This window comes from Eublepharis macularius, chromosome 16 (genome assembly GCF_028583425.1).
Source record: "Eublepharis macularius isolate TG4126 chromosome 16, MPM_Emac_v1.0, whole genome shotgun sequence".
Taxonomy (NCBI): Eukaryota; Metazoa; Chordata; class Lepidosauria; order Squamata; family Eublepharidae; genus Eublepharis; species Eublepharis macularius.
The window spans coordinates 42,460,066-42,482,775 of NC_072805.1; the positions used below are offsets into that span (position 1 = coordinate 42,460,066).

The following is a 22,710-nucleotide window of genomic DNA, read 5'->3' on the forward strand; positions in this document are numbered from 1 at the left end:
GTGCCTAGCGCGTTAGTGAAGCATCTGGGACCCCCTCACTACAATACCACCCTCCTGAGTAAAAAGCCTATTTGAGTAATTCGGTTTTGTATCATTTGCAGAAGGCCAGGAGAGTGGGGGCTTTCCTAACCTCCTCAGGTGGCTGTTCCACAGGATAGGGGCCTACAATACTTCCGTCCTATCTGAGTAAAAAGCCTTTTTGAATAATTTGGTTTTGCATCTTTTAGCTGGACGATGCCAGGAAGTAAACCCTGCAATCTTCTGCACACAATTTTTTTTAAAAGATGTTTTGCCACTGATTAACAGTGTCTTTTCTCCTGTACCAGATTTAGACCGTGCCAGGGAGATTTGTCTTTAATTCTCTTTCCCTCACCTCCCCCCCTCCACTTGTAATCATTGGGTCAGAAATTGTTCTGAATCTTAAGATCTCTTTTCTAAATTGCAATATTCCAAGGATATTTTTTTTAAAAAAATGGTAATCTAGATGTTGTTTTTTTAAAAAAAAGAATGTGAAAATCAGTATATTTTTAACATTTCCTTTCACGTGCGTTCTTGCACCATAGATAGAGTTTGAGAGGCAAGGTATTTTTTCATGAATTCAACTTCGTTTGCTTTTAGAGGGTCATAAAATTTTCCTCCCATCACAAACTGGATTGTCCTGAGACCTGGATACCCCAGGTGAGCCTGATCTTATCAGATTTCAGAAGCTAAGCAGGGTCAGCCTTGGTTAGTAATTGGATGGGAGACCTCCAACAAAGACCAGGGTTGCAGAGGCAGGCAATGGCAAACTGCCTCTGTTGGTCTCGCTGGCCATGAAAACCCCACCAGGGGTTGCCATAAGTCAGCTGTGACTTAAGGGCAGGGTTTCATTTTCATTCACCGGTTGGAGCAGCAGTTGGCAATGGGAGCTGAGGATGGGGGATCCCCTGCCCCAACTGAGTGTGGTTCATGCCACATTTTAAAATAGCTTTTCTTGGTTTTGTTCTGCGTTTTAATTATGAGACACCTCAAACAGGTCTCTGGAGAGACCGCAAATGGATTTTCTAAATCAATCAAACTGCACAACTCGCTCTTTAGAGGCATCACATTCCACGGCCGTGGGTTGGACAGGAAAATCTGCCGCTGCTTGGAGCAGCAGCTGGCAAAGGATGCTGCAGGAGGCCACCCGCAACAATCGGAGGCCTGGCTGCCCTAGTTGCCCCCTTCCAGCTGCCGGGAGCAAGCCCGGACCCTGTGGCACATCAGTGCCCATTTCATTGATCTGCCCCAAGCAACTACTTGTGTGGCTTGGGTAAAGAACTGGCTCGGCTTCCATCCCATTTCAACTATCCCACTTTCCAGTCTCTGCCTAGGAAGACATCATGGGCAAGTACTGTGAGTCCTAGGCAATTCACAAGGCAGCTCCTTCGACTTGCGTTGAGACTTCCTATTGTTCCATGATAATGCTATTGTCTGCACTCTATTTGGTTAGCATGTGTGTAATACAGGGAATTTTTTTGCTACCGGAGCGCTATTCTTAGCCTAGGCAAACAAGAGCTTTCTTGTTGCCTGCTGTGCTTGAAGATTGCTTCCCTAGAACATGTGTCCCGATAACTGAACTGTCATCGGTTGGTTCTGGAAAGACATCAAGGATGCAGTTCTGTTCCCCATTGTTCAGGATTAGGTCTAGTTGAGTATACTCCTGAAGAAATGTGGTTAGAATTGGGCTGCAAGACTACCTGTACATCTGCTCTGGGAGGAAAAAAGTCCCCCTCCTCCCCAAGTTTTCTTGGTCCTCCAATTTTGCTTTTGGGCTTTGACTTGGAACACTGCTTCTACAAAGTTTCTTTGATGCATTCAGCAGTAGCGCAGCAAATCTGGTGCTTTTACAGGCATTGAAAACTCTGAAACTGGGAAAATAAAAAATGGAAGGTGTGCATGCTACTTAGGAGAATTTTCTCTCTAGCTTGATCACATGATCTTCTCCTGTGATGGAACTGATCAGGTGCCATTTGGCATTTGGAATCTAGCTGTAGGTACACAGAAACAGACCAGGTTTAGAAGATGAAGCCAAGGAGAAGGTTGGTGTCTCCTCTGCAAATCCTTAGGAAGGCGGGTTTTCTGCTCTAAGAACTGCTGACAATGCTGGATCGGTTCCAGCCAGTGGCTGTTACCTGCTGCAACTTAAGAGTCCAAGAGGGAAACATCCAAGAAGAATCTTTTTTGCCCTGCCCTTGAAGATTAGGACAGTAAAAAAAAAACAGGGCAATGTAAATTATCCCACCAGTGTTTCTCTTGATTTACTCGCTGATGGTGAAAGGAGGGGTGGAGGTTATAATTGGAAAACTGAGGAGTAAACACAACCTCCCGCATCTGCCTTGAATGTTAGTGAGAAAGGCACACTGTAAATAATGTGAAAAAATTAATGATGAATATAAGAATATTCGGGATGGAGCATGCAAGGGTAATTTTCACCTGGATCAGCAATCAGCGTCAGCCAACCATGCTTTCCCATAACATCCGCCCTGCTTTTAATCCTTTTTCTAGTATCCTGTGCCAAAAAAGTCCTAGCAACATAATAATGAAAGGTTTCGCTTGCTGAGTTCCTGCAGAGGGAAGCTCGTGTTGCTTATCAAGGGGAAATGTTAGCTATGGGATGGGACAGCAGAGAGATTCTCGCGCGTATTCCTTGCACCTTCCAGGATCTTGAGAGAGTCTTTATTTATTTTTGTAGGCCACAAGGTGGAGCCGTGAAACTTTGCAATCATTAATATACAGCAGATTTCTGTGTGTGTTACATACTGTCAAGTCTCTCCAACCTATGGAGACCCTATGAATGAAAGACCTCTATAATGTCCAATCATTAACAGACTTGCTCAGATCCTGCAAACTGAAGAACGTGGCGTCTTTTACTGAGTCAAGCCATCTTGTTTTAGGTCTTCCTCTTTCCCTACTGCCTTCTACTTTTCCTAGTATTATTGACTTTTCCAGAGAATCTTGTCTTCTCATGATAGCACCAAAGTACGATAGCCTTAGGGTGAAGCTACAAGTGACGAATGACACTTGAACGGCAAGTGTATTTCTCCCTGTTCACTTGCCCTCCACTTAATCCACTTGCTGTTCAAGTGTCATTCGTCACTTGTAGCTTGGCCCTGTGTCTTGTCATTTTAGCTTCTATGGAGAATTCAGGCTTGATTTGATCTAGTACCCACTTATGTGTCTTTTTGGCTGCCCATGGTATCCGCAAAACTCTCCTCCAGCACCGCATTTCAAATGAATAAATTTTCTTCCTGTCAGCTTTCTTCACCGTCAGAGGGCCAAGCTACACATGACGAATGACACTTGAACGGCAAGCGGATTGAGTGGAGGGCAAGTGAACAGGGAGAAATACACTTGCCGTTCAAGTGTCATTCGTCATGTGTAGCTTGGCCCTCAGAGTAGAAGAGAGTCTTGCTAGAACCTAGCATAACAGACGGCATTGAATACGTAGGGCCAAGCTACACATGACGAATGACACTTGAACGGCAAGTGGATTGAGTGGAGGGCAAGTGAACAGGGAGAAATACACTTGCCGTTCAAGTGTCATTCGTCATGTGTAGCTTGGCCCGAACTTTCACATCCATACATAGTAATGGGGAATACCATAGTTTGGATTATCTTGATCTTGGTTCCCAGAGAGACATCTTTATCTTTAAGGATCTTCTCTAGCTCCCGCACAGCTGCTCTTCCAAGTCTTAATCTTCTTCTGATTTCTTCATTTACACTACTTTTAGTCAGATCCTGATCTCTCTCTCTCTCTCTCTCTCTCACACACACACACACACACATGCATACCATAAGTCAAACATTGTTCTGAGGGCTTTTGTGAAAGAAACTCCTGCGCTATCATTTCACAGTATGAAGAAGTGTACTTTCTATCTGGTACATTTAAATCTCTTGTCCTTTTTAGGGATGCTATAAAATTACAATAATCCGTGCTATACACTTTGAATTCTAAAAATGCTGTATAAATGCCAAGTGTTATAATCCCATGTAACACGTTTAATAATGGAGTTCAAAACTTTGGAAGCTCTGTTTATTCCATAAAACATATCGAAAGGAGTCGCTGTCTTTTATAGGGCCAGATTCTAACAGCATAAAATGCATGCAAGTGTTTAAGTTATACAGACCTATTCATTAGATAGCATCAGCTATGGTTTTTTTCCCCTGGTGAAGAATTCTGTGTAATCTGGACAGTGGAATTCCCCTTTTATAAGGAGAGAATTTGACTCAGTGAACGTTAGCCCTATGTATCATTTGACACAATAAATAGGGACATGGTAACGGATAGATTTTGGCCCTTTTCACGCTGCTTACCTGCTGCCGTTACGTCGCGAAATACTGTGCAAAAACCGTGGAAGATAGCGTCTTCTCGCGATAGTTTTGCGCAACATCGCTCAAAACTCTCGCGAGAAGACGCTCTCTTCCACTTTTTTGTGCGATATTTCGCGATGTTGCAGCAGCAGGTAAGCAGTGTGAAAAGGGCCTTTGTTTCTGGAAGAAATAATCTAAAATACAGGAAACTGCATCTTTAGCCTTTGCAGAAAAAAGTGTATTTAATCTGGAAGCGAAACAATCCAATTTTTATATTCTCCTTTTCTGAAGTCACTCGTGGTCTTTCGAAATCTAAAAAAACTTCTTTACGGGTTCTCCTCTTGCACATGTTAGCCTTTCTAGATAAGACTTGTAAATGAACACTTTGATGTAAAATAATAGTCACGTGTGTTGTAATAACAAGAATGGGAAGTGCTCAGACAAAGCGCTGGGAAGAGGTTGAGGGATCAAAGGCGAGCCAGCTGGATAAAATTTGCACTTCTGGCCAGATCTTTCCCCAACGTATGGAATTGCAGCGCCTCGCAGATGGTCAGAGGAGACGGCAAGAAACGGGGAAATTACGCTGAGATCTTGAATTGCATCACGGCACAACTTTTCCTGCTTGCTGGATGAAAAGTTCAAACACAAAGGCTGTTTTGAAGTTGAGACGGACCATTTATTACATTCTATGGGCATGTGAAAATATCTTCCAGTGGTGCCTGGAGTCTCTGGATGGGATGAGCTGTCTCTTATGCTGCAGCCACATGTGACAGTAGCGCCACAAACATTTTCCATTGCAAAACATGCTGACAGGGGCGCGGGGGGGGGTGGATTTGCTTGGAAGAGCTGCTTAACTGTTCCCGCACCTCGCACTCGAATCTAAAGCCTTCCCAGTCGCTCCTAGAATGTCAGCAGGGTCCGCCAGGTAGCAGGGGGGGGGGAATGTTTCAGAAATAAAATGATGGAGAAGGAAAAGGTTAATTCCTCCCCACTCTGCTTTTTCATACAACTCCCACTTCCCCCAGCAATGGGTGACCAGGTCCCCCTACCTTAAATTGGGGTGTGGGGGGGGGAGGACAGGCAAGTGGGGTGGGATCGGCCCTCCTCTTGTGTCCATTCCTCCAGGCTTCTGATTGCTTCGCCGGTGGGGTCTTAGAGGAGGCCAATTCCTAGTGTTTTCTCATTCAGAAACATTTACAAAATTCCAGAATTGCTATATAAATGCTAAGTGTGCATTAAAAAAAAACCCCTTTAATAGGTACTTGTTTCTTTGATTTCAAGCATGGGCTTTGGGCATACTAGACATTTCAAAGCAACAAGCTAGTGAGAGAAGGGCTGCTTCCACATGGAGGTTTCGCTCCACCTTTGCTTCCTTACTGCAGTGTTATTTTCAGAAACATGCATGTGACTTCGTCGTCTATTCCTCCTATTTCCATGTATCCCCCCCCTTTGCTGTGATTTTCCCCAAACCTGCTTTAAATATATTTGAAAACATCACACGGAAAGCATGTGTGGATGCTGAATAGATAGGAAGGTGTGCATTTTTATAGTCCCACCCGCACTGGCACCATTTGTCTTATTTCAGCCCCCACAGGCGCTATAACCCCTCCCCTTTGCAAAGCAGATTGTCATAGCACAGCAACGTTATAACAGTCTATTGTACTAGTTTCTACTTTTCATTTTTTAATGAATTAACAGTGCAGTCCTAAGCAGAGTTACTCCAGTCTAAGTCCATGGATTTCAATGGGCTTAGATTAGAGTAACTCTTTTTAGAATTGCACTCTAAGGGCCAAGCTACACATGACGAATGACACTTGAATGGCAAGTGTATTTCTCCCTGTTCACTTGCCCTCCACTCAACCCACTTGCCGTTCAAGTGTCATTCGTCATGTGTAGCTTGGCCCTGTGTCTCCTGCCCTTTACGTTGTTGAGCTATAAGGGGAAAGATACAGGCTGTTCCTTCACAAGGAAAAGGGCAAGAAATGTATGTTTTTTAAAAAACAAACTTGGAACTAGTACGTTGTTGCAATGGATCATTATAAAGCGATTGCACACAGCAAATTACTGATTTTTTTTTTAAATAGCCGCCCAAAAGCTGTTATTTATGTTTGTGAGAGGCAGATGTGGGAGCCAAGGCAAGGAAAACACAAGGGAAACTGCTGTGTGGATGCTCCATTCCCTCTGCACTTGGAAGCAGAAATGAGAGATTCGCAAAGAATTGCCTCTGTGTGGAAGAAACCAAGGAAGGATGTACTAAAACCAAAGTTCCCAGAGAAGCAGTTTCTATGCCTGTTGCTTAGCTCCAGAAGTGCCACCGATGAGTTAAAACAAGATTGATGTTGCCTCCCAGCAAGACAAACTTCAAGTGTTATCTCGAGCTGTTGGCATTTGTATTTGATTCTGCTCTTCGCAGAATTTTAATTCACCGACCTCCTATTGGCTTGTACATTAATCCCCTCGAAAGGTGGCTTGACTCTCGCCTCGAACTGCTTTAAGATGTTTTAAGCATTTGACTTCACCTGAACACAATGACTCTCAGAGATCCCTTCTTTCTTTTTTTAAAGGGCTATTTTTATTTCTCCTCCTCTAGTAGTTTTCTGTTTAGAAAGGATGTGGGATGAGGTTCATTCACCCATTTGTTCGGTATTTTTATTGCTCTGAAAACCAAATTGGCTCACACTATAAAGAGTATTAGCATTTTCTGTGAAATGCATTTTAAAAAACCCTAAAAATTGAGGAAACCACCCTTGCTTTTCACTCATCAGCCATTCCTGCCGTTAAAGAGTGCTGGGTGCCTGTATTGGTTTTATTATTGGGGGGAAATTTGCTATTATTGAAGAATGACAGTCTAAACCACAGAAGTTTGGATATTCGAACATGGCTTGAATAGGTACTGTGTGACATATATGTACATCAATATACATATATACATTCATGGCTTTGAGTATGTACTTTGTTTTCATTTTAAAACATCGGGTGATATGATACTAGCCATTCACAGCTTCTTGCTTTCTTACTGCTGCTCTAGGACATGTAAATAGGATAAACTCACCCCCCCCCATATACTTTTAAAAAAAATTCAATACCACTCTTCTTTTTGGGTTGCCAACTCTGGCATGGGAAATTCCTTGAGATTTGGAGGCAGTACCTAAGTAGGGCAAGCACCCTGACCTGGATAGCCCAGGTAAGCCTGATTTCATCAGATTTCAGAAGCTAAGCAGGGTCGGCCTTGGTTAGTAACTGGATGGGAGATCTCCAACAAAGACCAGGGTTGCAGAGGCAGGCAATGGCAAACCACCTCTGTTGGTCTCTTGCCATGAAAACCCCACTAGGGGTTGCCATAAGTCAACTATTATTTGATAGCACTTTCCACCACTAAATAGGTAAGGCAAAGCTTGGGTTGAGAAAACTCACTGGGAATGCAGTGCCATTCTAGGACTTCTTTTCCTTCTAGTATTGATGGTATACCATAGAGTCCATCCTCTGAAACTGCTGTTTCATCCAAGGGAACCAATCTCTGTAGTCTTGTTGCAGTTTGGGGGCAAGTCCAGACCCCAGCTTGAGCTTGGCAACCATACTCATCTTCGAAGGTGCTCGGGTAGAGTAGAACTCTTCAGGAAAGCACATTTTGGGGGTATAATAGTTCAATTTGTTGAATTGAATTAAATTTTATTATTTATTAAAATATATAATTTATGGATAATTGTTTAATATAACAGACAATTTGTTTCACTTCAACAAGGAATCAGTTAATTATCTTATTACTAGAGGTTATATTAGAGAATCAATTACTTGTAATTTATGTTGGGGTGTGCCTCAGCAAAAAAAAATGACGGGCTCCTAGTCCCTGCGGGGCTCCTAGGCTTCGGCCTAGTCGGCCTTAGGAATAATATGGCCTTGACCTAGGCTTCGGCCTAGTCAGCCTTAGGAATAATACGGCCCTATCTCTGCCCTTATGTTCCTCTTCATGCAGTCTGTTGACCTTTTAATCTGCTCTGTGATTCTCTCTAAATAATGCCCTATACCGTTGTGTATACAAAGAAGTTCTTCTGTTTCAATGGTTTGGCCTGTTGCTGATGAATGAATCATGCTGGACAGATTTAGACATATTTAATTTTTTTAAACCACTTACTAATGAGGTCTAGTGTCCACTCATCTAGCAAGTTGCGAGAAGTGGACTCCACTCAAACATGCACGCTGAAATTATAAGTAACTAAATTAAACATTTCCCTGTGTTGTCAGTAATTGTCATCTTATAGTGAGCTAAAAACAAATCAAGAGAGGAAACTTAGCAGATTCTGGTTCTTTCTTTTTTAGGGGGTAAGCAAGCCAGCGTACACTTGATTTTTCTTCATATGTGCGTTGAGTAATCCTCAAGCTACATTCAGTGCATGTATAGTTGAACATGAGAATGAAACCATATAAATATCCAGGCTCCTTCCTACAAACAGATATACACACATACCTGTAGGTGTGCTGTAACATATAAAGAGGGGTAGGTAGGTTTAGGCAGGTGAACTAGTCAGAAATTTTAGTGTTTTTATTTAATTTTTTATTATATATATTTATTACGTTGTCATGGGCTTTGAGCCTGCTTGAGGGGAGAGCGGATTATAAATCAAATAAATAAATAAATACATTTTGTGGGCAAGTCCAAACAGTACACTGATTGACATTCCACCGTTTGCACGACAGCGATAAATCTTACAGTTAGTTCATCTTGGATTGTGTTGTGTGTGTGTGTGTTGGTTGCTGCTTCCATAAACTCCCCAAACAGATACATGCAATCTGTCCAGGTCTCTTTTCTTTGATCTTCAACATCCTCCCATTAAGTCTAGTTACACTTTGATATTTAAATTAGCCCTGTCCTGATGGGAGAATGCATATGTTTTCCGGAGAAGACAGGCATCACATAAATGAATTTACTCAGTCAAGCATTCATGTTGCTACCATCTAGCTGTATGAAACCACCCCGCTACTACACACACAGAGTAGCACAAATACAGTTCCATAAAATAAACACCCATTGACTATCCAGAACACATGAGCAGACAGGTGAGAGAAAGCGATGATTTTATCTAGACAACAGTTTAGGATTTGTTGAGTTTTTCAGGTAGCGCAGATAGGGATCTCATTCCCCCGGTGGGGGCACTTACCTGACCAGCAGGGAGGAAAGGTGTGGGAATGGACCTCCTGATTGCACTCCCAGGGCAGCACAACAACATCACTTCCTGTGAGTGATATCATTGTGCTGTTCCGAGAGTGCGCCTGTACTTTGCAGCAGGCCGATTTACGTCCCAAACTGGCCAAATTGGGCCCGTTTGGGGCCCCAATCAGCCCGCTGCAAAGCACATGCCCATGCTAGTGCCTCCAGAATGACGTCACTTCTCAGCAATGCCACATGCCCAAGAAGTATCATAGGAGCCCCCAAAAGGTAAGCACCGCCCCCCCTCTCCCCCTGTCATGAGGATAAGTGGACTGGTGCTGGGCCCCAGTTTTCATCTCTAGTAGCTGGTTTCCCCTTGAGTTGAGACTAGAGACCTAAGAGCACTGGCAAGCAATTCAGTTTTTAGAACGTAGGAAGAACCTGCTGCATCAGTGGTGCATCTGGCCTGGCTTCCTGGTTCGCACAGCAGAGAACCAGTTGCCCTGGAGGGCCCCCCAAAAATGGCATAGAGGCCATTTCTCCTCCTGCTGCCTCTGTCCCAGCACTGGTATTCAGAAGCCTGCTGCCTCTGTAGATGGAAGCTCCCTTCAGTCACCATGTCCGGTTGTGGACATTGCTGGTCTTCCCCTCCATGAATCTTTCAAGCAACCCCACCACCACCACTTTAAAGCCATCTGTGCTAGTGGCTTGATTGCCAGCTCTGGAGATTTTGGGGTGGGGGAAGGGTTCGCAGGTGACCGCTGATGGCAGGCAAACTTCCAGGGATTTGCCCCCTCATCTGCCGATCGCCCAGTGATTGGCGGGAGGTAGCAAGCTCCTGGAGGTTGCCCACCACTGGCAGGCACTTCAGGAACGTGCGCCGCATGTGCGCTCCCAACAGGTGCAGCAACGTCACTTCCAGAAGCAATGTTGTCGCACTGGCCATGGGAGCATTCTCGCGCTTCGTTTGCGGCCAATTTGGGCACCAAATGGCCCATATCAGCCCCATGCGGAGCGTGGGAGTGCTCATGCAGCCGACACAGTGATGTCACTTCCAGAAATGACATCATCACGTCGGTCCTGAGGCATGTGCGTGAATAACTTCATGCCCGGCACAAGGTAAGTGTCAGGGACTCCACCCTCCCAGTGGGAAAATTGAGGGAGCTGGCAACTCTAGGTGGAGCTGGAGAGGGTGACATCTGGGAGGAGAGGGGCCTCAGCAGGATATAATGCCATAGAGTCCACCCTCTAAAGTAGCCATTTTCTCCAGAGGAAATGACCTCTGTTGCCTGCAGATCAGTTGTAATTCTGGGAGATCTCCAGCCACCACCTGGAAGCTGGTAAACCTACAGTCTCCATTGGAAAGTGAAATCTACGGTTTAAAAAAGAATTACTTCCTTTGGTCTATCCAGAACCTATTTCCCAACCATTTCTCTGGGTGCCCCTGAATTCTAGTGTTATGGGAGAGGGAGAAAATGTTCTCTCGATCCACTTTCTCCACCCCATGCATGCTTTTATAAACCTCTACCAAGTCTCTCCAGAAGTTCCATCAAACTTTCTTCATACGACTTTCCACATATAATTCTATGAAACTCAACAGTTCTATAAAAACTGGGTACCATGTTTATGCATAATACAAGGGAAGTTGGATTTCGGGTTCAGGACAGGAGTGGGGCCAGTTGAGAAGCCACAGGGCTGCATGTTTACCCCCACTGCCACACATGCTGGGCTTCTAGTGGTCTGTTCCCACTTGGGAAATTTGGCCTGCTTGTACACATGCCAATATTTAAACTTGCAACTGTATTGGCTTTTAAAGATGCCAATACAGTAATGGAACTGTTGCACCCACACCAGCTGTGTTTGGCCCACAACACATCCCCCCACCGTGTGGTCATGTCTGTCATTGCGTTAAGAGTCCAGCTGCCAAATCCTCCCCCAACAACAGAGGAACAAAAGAGCCCAAAGCAAAACTGGCCAGCGGGTAAGATGTGTTTTGTGCTTCTCTCTTTCCAGGTGCCTTCCTCATCCCTTACACCCTCTTCCTCATCATTGCTGGCATGCCTTTGTTCTATATGGAATTAGCTCTGGGCCAGTATAACAGAGAAGGTGCGGCCACTGTTTGGAAAATCTGTCCGCTTTTTAAAGGTAAGTTCCAGGTTTCTTCCTCTGATGTTTTGAAGACCTCATTTGTACAGAACACATTGCCTCTGTTTGCATTGGAAGGTATCGCAACTCCTGCCCCTGGCCTCCACTACGCATTCTTACTGCTCTCAGCAGCAGCAGGAAACTGGCCAAGAAACAACGTTGCTGTCTCTTTGCTCTCACTGACCCCTTGAGGATACCAAGTGCCAGGTAGGGGCTCCCCAAATTAAAACTAATCTCCATACGGATACCGGTTCCGTTGGAGAAAATGGTGAATTCAGAAGGTGGATTCTATGGAATCACATCCGTGCTGAGCTCCCTTCTCAAACTCCACCCTTCCACCTCCAAAATCTCCAGGAATTTTCCAGATTGGATTCAGCAGGCCTCCTCCCATCACACCCTAGGAATCACTATTTATCATAGGGTTTGTGGGATTCCCAGAGTGTCGTGACATAACTTCTGAATCTTCTGGAAGTGACATCAACGTGTCAAGGCCCTGCCGCCAAACAGCTCCCTGAATAGCAATGCAGTTAACAGCATCCTATGCTATTGGTGGTGTGGATAATGCCCTCAAGTCATAACTGACTCTGCCAACCCCTGGTGGGCTTTTTAAAGCAAGGTACTAACAGGTGGTTTGCCATTGCCTGCCTCTGCAACCCTGGTCTATGTTGGAGGCCCCCCTTCCAATTATTAACCAAGGCCAGCTCTACTTAGCTTCTGAGATCTGACAAGATTGGGCTCACCTGGGCTATCCAGGTCAGGGCCCAGCACTCCTACAAATAATGATTTTGATTTGTTCAGTTTATGGGTACAGTCATTGCTTAGAGGTTTGTGTGTAGACGGTTCTGGGCTTAATTCTCGTATCTCCTGTTAAAAGGACCTTAGAGAGCCGGGCTGGACTTCTGTCTGAGATCTGGAAAAACTACTGTCAATCACATTAGACAGAAATGAGCTACACTGGCCGATGATGTCATTTATAGAGATCACACAAAATGAGAGTAGTTGACACTTGGCTTCTCCAAAAGCTTGCATCTCACCTTGTTTAATGTTTGGGCTGGCGCTGTGTGCATTTTGCCCCTTCAGCTTGGGTACCTTTTGAGCCTATGTTCAAAAGATGGCTGTTACTTAAATTCTGACAATGAAGAAAATTGGGCTCAGTTGTCTGAGGTCACAGCTTAGAGTGAGCAATTGACGTTCCAGATTTCCAGCACTCTGGGTGACTTTGAGAATCTAACGTGGATGATTATTACCTCTAATTAATAATAATAATAATGATAACCTCTGCAAAAGAGAAGCCAAAAAAAAAGATAAAAAGACAATTGGCTAATTTTAGCTATAAATGGCAGTGCTCTGAAATCCCGCGTGCTAATGATATCCTCTCTTAATGTTCAGTGTTAGGAATGTACCCTGCAATCACCATGGAAGTGTTCACTCAAATTACTGGATTTGAGAACTGATTTTAGCCACTTGGGTGGCATGCAGCTAAAAGTAAATAGCAGGCTGTGTCCAGGTTTAATGGACCACAATCTGATAAATCTCCCGGGTGCGATCACTGGGTCATTTAACACCAAGGGTTACTTAACATGGCACCCTTGGCTTTTTTTTAATGTATTTGAACTGGTGGTGAATCTTTTCTAAGTCCCTTTTGAGCTCTAAGGGCCAAGCTACAAGTGACGAATGACACTTGAACAGCAAGTGTATTTCTCCCTGTTCACTTGCCCCCCACTCAATCCACTTGCTGTTCAAGTGTCATTTGTCACTTGTAGCTTGGCCCTAAGATCAATGCTTAGTGCCTTTCAGTTAGAACTAGTCTTACTTGAGATTAGATTGGCAGTAGGGCCTTTTCAGCCACCATTCTCAGAGTGTGGGACTCTCTTATCCTGGTTCTGAAGCTGATGCCATCCCTGTAGGTTTTGCAGATTAAACTAAAGTCTTTTCCTTATGTGGACGGCCTCTAGATCAGATAGAGTTTGGGCAACTCTTACTGCAGTAAGGGTGCCCGCGTCCAGGTGGTGGTTGGAGATCTCCTAGAATTTCAGCTGATCTCTGGGTGACAGAAATCACTTCCTCTGCAGAAAATGGTTGCTTTGGAAGTAGGGTTGCCAGCCTCCAGTTGGTGGCTGGAGATCTCCCGGAATTACAGCTGATCTCCAGGTGACAGATATCAGTTCCCCTGGAGAAAATGGCCGCTTTGGAGGGTGGACTCTATGGCATTATACCATTCCAAGGCCCCTCCTCTCCCCAAATCCCACCCTTTTCAGGCTCCACCCCCCAAATCTCCAGGAATTTCCCAGCCTTGATGTGGAAGGTAGATTCTATGGCAACATACCCAGCTGAGGTCCCTCCACTACCTAAACCGTTCTCTCCCCAGGTTCTACCCACCCAAATCTCCAGGAATTTCCCAATCTAGACTTGGCAACCCTATCTGAAGTCAATTCCTTTGCACTTCTTAGCTTGTTTCACATTGCCCCATATTAATGTTTTGTCATCATTTGTGTGTTTAATTAGCTCCAAATTGACTTGAGAACCCTGGAGTGGAAAGGTGGTTTAAACAATATGCTAATTAAAAAAATACTCTACTTATATAGAATATTTATTTACCACTTTCCCCTCAAAGGGACCAGAGCAGCTTACAACGTTAATAAATACAGCAGAAAAATATACAATTAAATAAAACACAGAAAATATCTAACCTGGACCAGTCCTCAGTTTAGAGTTGCCAGGCCTACCGCTATAGCAGGAGGCTTCCTAGCAGAAACTCTTGTTGCTTGATGGGAGAATAACTTTTTTTAAATGCCTGCATCACTCAAGACATGATATCACTTCCGAGGAAAACCTGGATATGATGTCATGTCACCCTATACCCTCCTGGTGTGTTGTGTGTGTGTGTGTGGGGGGAATCTGACATTTACCTTGTGTTTCGTGCATGCTTCTTTGCACCGCCGGCACCAGGGTTTCTGCTGCCAGCGTCCACCCTTTCGTGTGCACGCACACAGTGTGCATGCGTGCCCCCCAGACTGTGTGATGATGTCATCATGCAGTAAAGCTGGGGACATTGGCCGGCGGGTGGCTGGGGTGGAGCAAGGAGGCTGCCTGCGCTCCACATGCTGCCCTGGTTCCCTGCCGTTCCTGGCCCACGGCTGCTGCGCCCAGCCGGGGGCATGTGGTGGTGGTGGCATGGGGCTGGCCGGCGGCGGCGGCACAGGCCAGGCACGCCAGCCCCATGGCATGCGCATCTGCCCCCAGCACCCCCTCCAGTGCCCCCTCTGGCCTTGCGGCACCTGCGACCCCCACCTCACGGCCTCAATGGTGGCACCGGGCCTGCTTCTTTGCACTCCAGGCACTTGCACAATGACATCACTTCATCACACTGGGTACAGACCTGCTCCCGCACTTCACACGGAGTTAATTCTGGCCCATTTCAGGCCAAAATTGACCCCAGGAAAGCAAAGCGTATGACCAGCACGATGATATCACTTCAGGAAGAGCAGTAGATAAGCACAGTTGTTGTTGTTGTTGTTGCACTCTACCAGGAGCACACCCAGTAAGCCTTTTCCTTGGGAAATCTCTGGGAGATTTGCAACTTTCCACAGACTGCCAATGATTAGCAGGAAACAGGGCAAATCTCCAGGAGAAAGGAAGAAGAAAGACTATCTAGGAGTCACCAGAAACTCTACAGCACCATGATGTTACTTCCGGTTTTCCTCAGAAGTGATGTCATGGTGCATGCGACTCCAGACCTGCCTCCATGCCCCCACCCGCAAGTTCCTGCTGGTTGCCAGTCACAGCTTGGCAACCCTTCTTGATTCCAAAGATCCCTCTCATTCAAGGGCACAAGCCACAGGTCAAGTTTATTCCTGGAGACAGGATGAGCAGGTGGGGAAATGCTCTGCTTAGATACTGCAGTGATGTTTCTCCCGTACTTCTCTCCCTGCCCCAGCACTTGATTGTGGAATTTGTTAATAGTGAACTTTTTTTGATAAGACCTAGTGTGGAATTATTATATTATAATAAACAATCCTGACTTTCTTCACCGCTCTGAATGAGGAGGACTTTATCTGTCTAGAAGAGTCTATAAGCACATTGTTATTAGTAGTAGTATCCATCTTGGAAAGATAGTCTTTGGTAATATGTGATGTGCAAGGTTCAAGTCCAGCAGTACCTTAAAGATTAATGAGATTTTCCAGAGTATAAGCTTTCGATAGTCACACTCCTTTGCAGGGCCTTTTTTCTGGGAAAAGAGGTGGTGGAACTCAGTGGGTTGCCCTCGGAGAAAATGGTCACATGGCTGGTGGCCCCGCCCCCTGATCTCCAGACAGAGGGAAGTTTAGATTGCCCTCTGTCTGCAGACCAAAGGGCGGGGCCACCAGCCATGTGACCATTTTCAAGAGGTTCCAGAACTCTGTTCCACCGTGTTCCAGCTGAAAAAAAGCCCTGCTCCTTTGTCAGGTAATATGTGATTCATTTTTCTGGTTTTCATTTGTCTTCAGGTACAGGCTATGCTGTGATACTCATAGCTCTTTACGTGGGTTTCTACTACAACGTTATCATAGCTTGGTCTCTGTATTATCTGTTTTCATCCTTCACACTGGGGGAGCTGCCCTGGACAAGGTGCGACCATCCCTGGAATAGTGTCAACTGCACAGACCCCAGACTCGTCAACATGTCGGTGTTTGCCAGTGGCACCTCGTACTCCAAATACAAAATCACACCTGCAGCTGAATTTTATGAGTAAGTTTGGTTTCCCAGTTCCAGAGGGATAGCCACGTTAAGTCTGTTGCAGCGAAATAAATGTAATGTGGCACCTTTAAGACTAATAAGATTGAATAGCAGCAATCAGCTTTTGTGGATTAGAATATATGAATTTGGAGAGTGCTTGCCTCTAATCTGGAGCAAGCATTGACCCCCAAACCTTTTCTCCAGCAAGGTGGAAAATTTTTTTTCTGTTTTTTCTGTTTTTTCTGATTTCCACCCTTGTCTCAGGAAAGTACCTTGGTTTACGGTTTGCAGAGCCAGAGAAAGAAATCTCTCAATTAAATACCATCTGTCTGTGGTATTAGGACCAGAGACCAGAGACCTGTGGGCTGGGCTCATGCTGGTGTGTGACCTAGGAGGGTGGTGTCTGGTCCCCTAAGTGCACAGAAATCTTTATAAAGGGGAAATCATATGTTCTCCCACCTGCAACATGAAACAGTAGTACAAACCAGGAACAGTTGATGTGATGAACTATTCCTTTAAGAACAAGATTCGAATCCAGGTGCACCTTAGAGACCGACTAGATTTCCAGGATATGAGCTTTTCAAGAGTCAGAGCGCATATCCTGGAAATCTAGTTGGCCTCTAATGTGCATCTGAACTCAAATCCTACTGTTCTACTGCAGACCCACATGAATCTATTTCTTTAAGCTGAGCCTTGGTGGAAACACACCATTTTGTGCAATAAAAGAGGCTTTAGAGCAGCAGCTAGGCTATATTTTATCCCAAACCATAAATGTCATGTGGCTCAAATCAATGAATCTTTGACTGCTACACAACATGTTTCCGATGGGGAGGAGGGTTCCATTTGTTTTGTCTGGCTCTCGCTTAAAGACCAAGACTGTAAAACAATATGGGCACATCCTATCGAGGTACGTCACGGTCTTTTAAACTCTGTTTCCTGTTTAGGCTTCATATCCTTAAACAGTGCCATGAAGAACATACTTTTTCAACATCGTTCAAAAGAGAAAACACTGGAATATTCAGTGAAGGGAGATCTAATTGTCCACTCTTTCTGTCTGTTATGTTTGCACCTCTTATCATTATTGATAAGATAAATGAAGCTACTTGTCACTGTTTATGAAATCCAGCGAGCTGTACATTTTTCTCCTCTCTCTGCTTCTCAGTTTGCTAGATGCAAAGTTTCTGTTCCAAACGTTCAGTGACGAGAGCTAGTGGGCTGAAATAGTTAGAATGCTGAATTAAGACTTGGGAGGTCTAATTCCTCCCCCTCCAGGCATGAACCTCACTCGGTCTTGCGCCTGCCAATCTCTGTCAACCTGACCTACCTTGCCAGGTTGTTGTTGTTGTGGGATAAAATGTATGCCATGAATGCTGCCCCAAACTCTTTACAGAAAAGTTGGGCTAAAAATGAAGAGTTGGATCCGTCGATTGATAATGTGTTTTCCCCTCCTGTTTTTCGGTTAGACGACGAATATTACATCTTCACGAAAGCCATGGGATTGGCGACCTTGGCTTTCCCAGATGGGAACTCTTACTGTGTCTTTTGTTGGTGATGATCATTGTTTTCTTTAGCTTGTGGAAAGGAGTGAAGACATCAGGAAAGGTATGATAAATATTCTCCAAAAATATAGAAATGTATGTTACGAAAGTATTGATGGCATCTTGTACATTGTGGGCTGGATCCTGTGAGTGTCTTCTGCTAAAGAGAAGAATTTTGCACTTGTAGAAGGAGAGTTTTCCATGAGAGCAAGCAGAAGGGAGTCATAAGATTAAACCCTCTATCTTTAAGAAGTATATAGATGTTTATTTACGAAGTCCAAGCCGACTCTGAACAATTCTTTATGACGTTTCCTATGGTCCCAGAAGGATGCATGAGATACCGAATAAAAACAACATTTTTGCGGATATACCTCTCAGAATCAGAAACATGAGGAAGAAGTGTTGGAAACCCTCAAGTCAACACAACCTGCTGTCTTTGACTGCTCTTTACGGGTTGGCTATAAGAGCTCTGGATTTATATTGAAAGATGCGCACTCACTCTAGCATTCGCTCAGCTGCTGAGATGTTTATGAACATTCCAAATATTCTGAAGTGCCAAACCCCCAAAGAATACGAAGTCTAGGACTGGTGTGATTTGTGAGTTGATAGGACAGAGATTAGCAGAGAAGGGTTGGCCCAGTATAACACGTACACTCTGTGTGTGCATGCACACACGTGTGTCAAGGTTCAAATTCCCACTCACTGGATTATTTTTGGCTAGTCATTCTCTCTCACCCTAACCTACTTTGCAGGGTTGGTGTGAGTATAAAATGAATAAGGGGAAGAGAATCATGTGCATTACTCTGAGCTTCTTGTAGAAAGGGCAAAATAAAAATATACTAAATTAATAAATAGATGTAAATATAAATAGTGTGAATCGTGGAATGAGGAAGAAACTGAAAAGCCTTCCAATGCCTTTTCATGCCCTCTAGTTGTGTATGTGTTTGTGTTTGTGGTGCACACTCAGCCCTTTTATGATTAGGGTTGCCAGTTTCAGGTTGTGAAATTCCTGGAGATTTTGAGGGTGGAGCCTGGGCAGGGCAGGGTTTAGGAGGGGAGGGACCTCAGCAGTGTATGAGTCCCGCCTCCAAAGCAGCCATTTTCTTCTGGGGAGTTGATCTCTCTACTCCAGAGATCAGTTGTAATTCTGGGAGATCTCCAGGCACTACTGGGAAGCTGGCAATCCTACTTGATTTTTGGATGTATTTCCTTTATGAAGATGCATTCTGCTTAGGAATTTCTTATAAAAAGTGGGAAGAACTGTTCCAGTTTTTTTGCAATTGCTTGCAATTTTTTTAAAAAATGTGGCCGAAGACATCACAGAAATAATCATCATTTTGCTGTTCAACAAATGGATTAATCATCTCTGTATTGATATTATCTTTCAGGTTGTGTGGATAACGGCCACTTTGCCTTATGTTGTGCTGTCTGTACTACTAATCCGTGGACTAACTTTGCCTGGTGCCCTCGATGGAATAAAAGCATACCTCAACATAGATTTCAGAAGATTAAAAGAAGCCACGGTAAGCATTAGATTTCCACTTTATTAAGAGCAAGGTAGCTTGCCAATTAACCTTGGAGCAGCGACTACCAAGAGAGGATATTTTTCATCCTTTGGAGAAAGGAAGATTCTTACCCCGGTCCACAGCCACTCATCCCTTGTTTTGGAAACTTTCCCCTAAGTCCTTTTGGTTGTTATCTCCATTGTTCCCCATGCTTGAGTGTGGATCATCCAGTTTTGGTGAAGAGGCCTGAGAAATGCCATTCTGATAGAGCACAGCTCGAAGAAACTTGAGATGAAGCCGTTGATGTTGATGGGAACTATGGTCATCAATATGGCGACAGCACCGCTGTAAATGAAGATGACAAACCTGGATATCTTGTTGGAATTTCTGTATAAGGCAAGGAGCCTTGGTGGCCGGCATCAGCCTTCATAACCTGGCCCAGTTGCACGCCAAGAAGGAAATGCCAGCAGGACGAGCGCCTGCCAGGAGCACCTCAGGGTGAGAGGAAGAAGGTTGCAGCTTGAATGTACTTCTCTCCACTTCTTTGAGGGTAAATGTAAAGATAGTAGAATGGAATGAGTCATGTTATTCTACTGGTTCTCAAGATTGGTTCTCTGTATTTCCGAAATAGCCTTGGATGTTAATGACTCTATTAATGACAGCCTGGAAAATCCACAAGCATTAATGACTCTGGTTGCTGTGCATAAAAAAATCACAGACTTTCCTGTATCCACTGATATGTCAGAAGTTACTCACCAAAAGAGCAGTCATAGAATCATCGAATCATAGGGTTGGAAGGGACCTCTAGGGTCATCTAGTCCCACCTCCTGCACAATGCAGGAAATTCACAACTACCCCCCCGACTGCCCCAGTGACCCCCGCTCCATGCCCAGAAGATGACAAAACACCTCCAGGATCCCTGGCCAAACTGGCCTGTGGAAAATTGCTACCTGACTCCAAGGTGCCGATCAGCCTGACCCTGGGCATGTAAGAAGGGCCACGAGAATTATGCACTGATGTAACCCTCCCTGCCCTCCCTGTCATGATCTGCCCAGGTTCACAGAATCAGCAATGCAATAAGTGTTTTCCCCAAATCCTGGACAGCAAACAGAAGCTTCCATTCATGGTTCAGTGACTCTATGGATTCCATCCATTGCCTTCTATTCCCCAAAGACTGCAGTAGATGGTTTCTCAAGAGAGTAAAGGAGATTTTGAAGACTCATCTAGGCTGAAGGTCTATAACGGGTCATCTCCGCATTTTTTAAAAGAACTAATAGCAGCCCCTAGGTGAGATGTAGGCAGCAATGCTGGGGAGGAAGCATGTTGCAAAGTTTACTGATGAAGATTTATCCTCCAGGACAAATGAAGGCAAGGTAGTGTTGCCAACCTCCAGGCGGAGCCTGGCGATCTCTCTGAATTACAACTGATCTCCAGCTAACAAAGATCAGATCCCCTGGAGAAGATGGCTGCTTTAGAGGGCGCACTCCATGGCATTATGCCCAGCTGAGGCCCCTCCCCTCTCCAAACCCTGCCTTCCCTAGGCTCCACCCCCCCAAATCCCAACCCGGAGCTGGCAACCTTAGACCACAGAGATCAGCTGTCCTGGAAAAAATGGCTGGTTTGGAGGATGGACTCTGGAATTATAACCCACTGAGCTCTCTCCCCTTCACAAAACCTGCCCTCCACTAGCTCCACCTGAAAATCTTTAAAAACTTCCCAACCTGGAGTTAGCAACCCTAATAGGTATCTAAATTCTGGGGTGTATCTGCCTTGAGTCCCAGTGAGAAAGGTGGATAATAAATTGTGTTTGTGTAAGCTCAATCAGAAAAAAAATGGAATTTAGGGAGGTTTAACCTCTCCTCCCTGCCCCACGAGCACTGCCCAAAAAGAGACCTCTTGACAGATGCTGTTAACTCTTTTTAAAAAGCAGGAAATTAGATCTCTCACCACCATGTTTGGTTTGGCCTTGACTTGAGCCACTTCTTCCTAGGGAGTCCATTCAGCAGATCATTTCCATGGAGGCCTAATGACATTTTTCAGGGCCTTTCTTGATAAATTGCCAGGTTTCAATATTTTATTCTATACGGAATGAAAAGAGGGACACAAGGCTTGGGAGAAAACAGGGCCATTTATTGACCAAACGATAACTAAAACTTAACTAAGAACTTAATAACGGCAAGGGTGTAACTAACGGTACAGGTCAAGACAAGGGGTCAACTGGACCTACTCCTTGACCTGCATGGGCGAGCACCCCCTGCCCCAGGCACGAGCCATCCAGTGCATGGCTGTAACCCAGCCAGCCAGGCGAATGGTTCCCCCCTTAAAGTGCCATACACCCCAGCCATAAAGCCCGAGGGAAGGCATTTCCAGGGGGTCCCACAGGCAGTCTGCCCTCTCAGCTGGCAGCCATAAAGCCCGCCAGCTGATCCGAGACAGACCCCCATTCCCCACCAATGGGGAGGTGCCACCGGGTGCTCATCGGCCCGCTCTGCCTATCCAAACTAACCTGCCATGAAGTTGCACAACATAACACAAAAACAACTACCTAACTAACAGTACAAGGTAGGTGAAAAACACCCTCCACCAACAGCCAATCAGACAAGGGGTGAAAAAATTCCTACCTGGCCCTGTAGATCAGTGAACGGCTATTCCTGTACTGCCATAAAAACAGGGTGCAGAGGGTGGGTCGAGCTTGCAAAGGCAACTGCACAGAGGGTGAGAGCAAGGCTGGCCTATATAGGCCAGGCCACACCCACACAAGACACCCGGATGCCCGGGAATGTTCGCTTTCTCTCCGTCTGTGCAGGAGGGCAAATGGTGGCACCCGGGTGAGTGCGCTGCATGCGCACTGGGAATGCCGTTTTGTGTGAGCTTCTTGTCTTCTGTTGGCATTTTCGGTGGGCCCCCTTAACCTGAAAGATGCAGAAGGTACAAACGGAGAATTCTCACATGCATCCTCAGACTTTTGTTGTTGTTGTTGTTCTATGCAACATGGACATGGGACCTTTTGATGTTTGTTGGTTTCACAATCCCAGCAAATACCCAACATTGCTAGCTTCTGGAGTAGGCTCCAGTCCTCCTGAAATTATTTGAAAAAGAACAAAGAATGACAAATCCTTGCCTCTGAAAATCCCACAGCAGGAAGCTATATAACATCTTTGAATCCCCGATAAAGACGACGTTGCGCACAGACAGACAGATGTCTAGGGTTTGAAGTAGCATTTCTCTTTCTCAAAAGAAATGGCAGTAACTGCTCAGTGAAATCAGGAATCTGCGGCAGGAAAATGTTGTCTCTAGTTCATTGTTCATTTCAACGAGCTTCCTGTGA

The 22,710-nt window shown here is 45.0% G+C and overlaps 1 protein-coding gene across 1 annotated transcript in view; it reads left to right on the top strand.

The window, feature by feature from the left end:
* The window catches only part of SLC6A2 (solute carrier family 6 member 2), a 76,219-nt gene that overhangs the window by 17,115 nt on the left and 36,394 nt on the right, over window positions 1-22,710 (top strand). Inside the window, exons 3-6 of the mRNA XM_055000270.1 lie at window positions 11,492-11,623; window positions 16,111-16,351; window positions 17,803-17,941; window positions 19,266-19,400. Coding sequence (XP_054856245.1) covers window positions 11,492-11,623; window positions 16,111-16,351; window positions 17,803-17,941; window positions 19,266-19,400 — 647 coding nt within the window. The remainder of the gene's footprint in view (window positions 1-11,491; window positions 11,624-16,110; window positions 16,352-17,802; window positions 17,942-19,265; window positions 19,401-22,710) is intronic.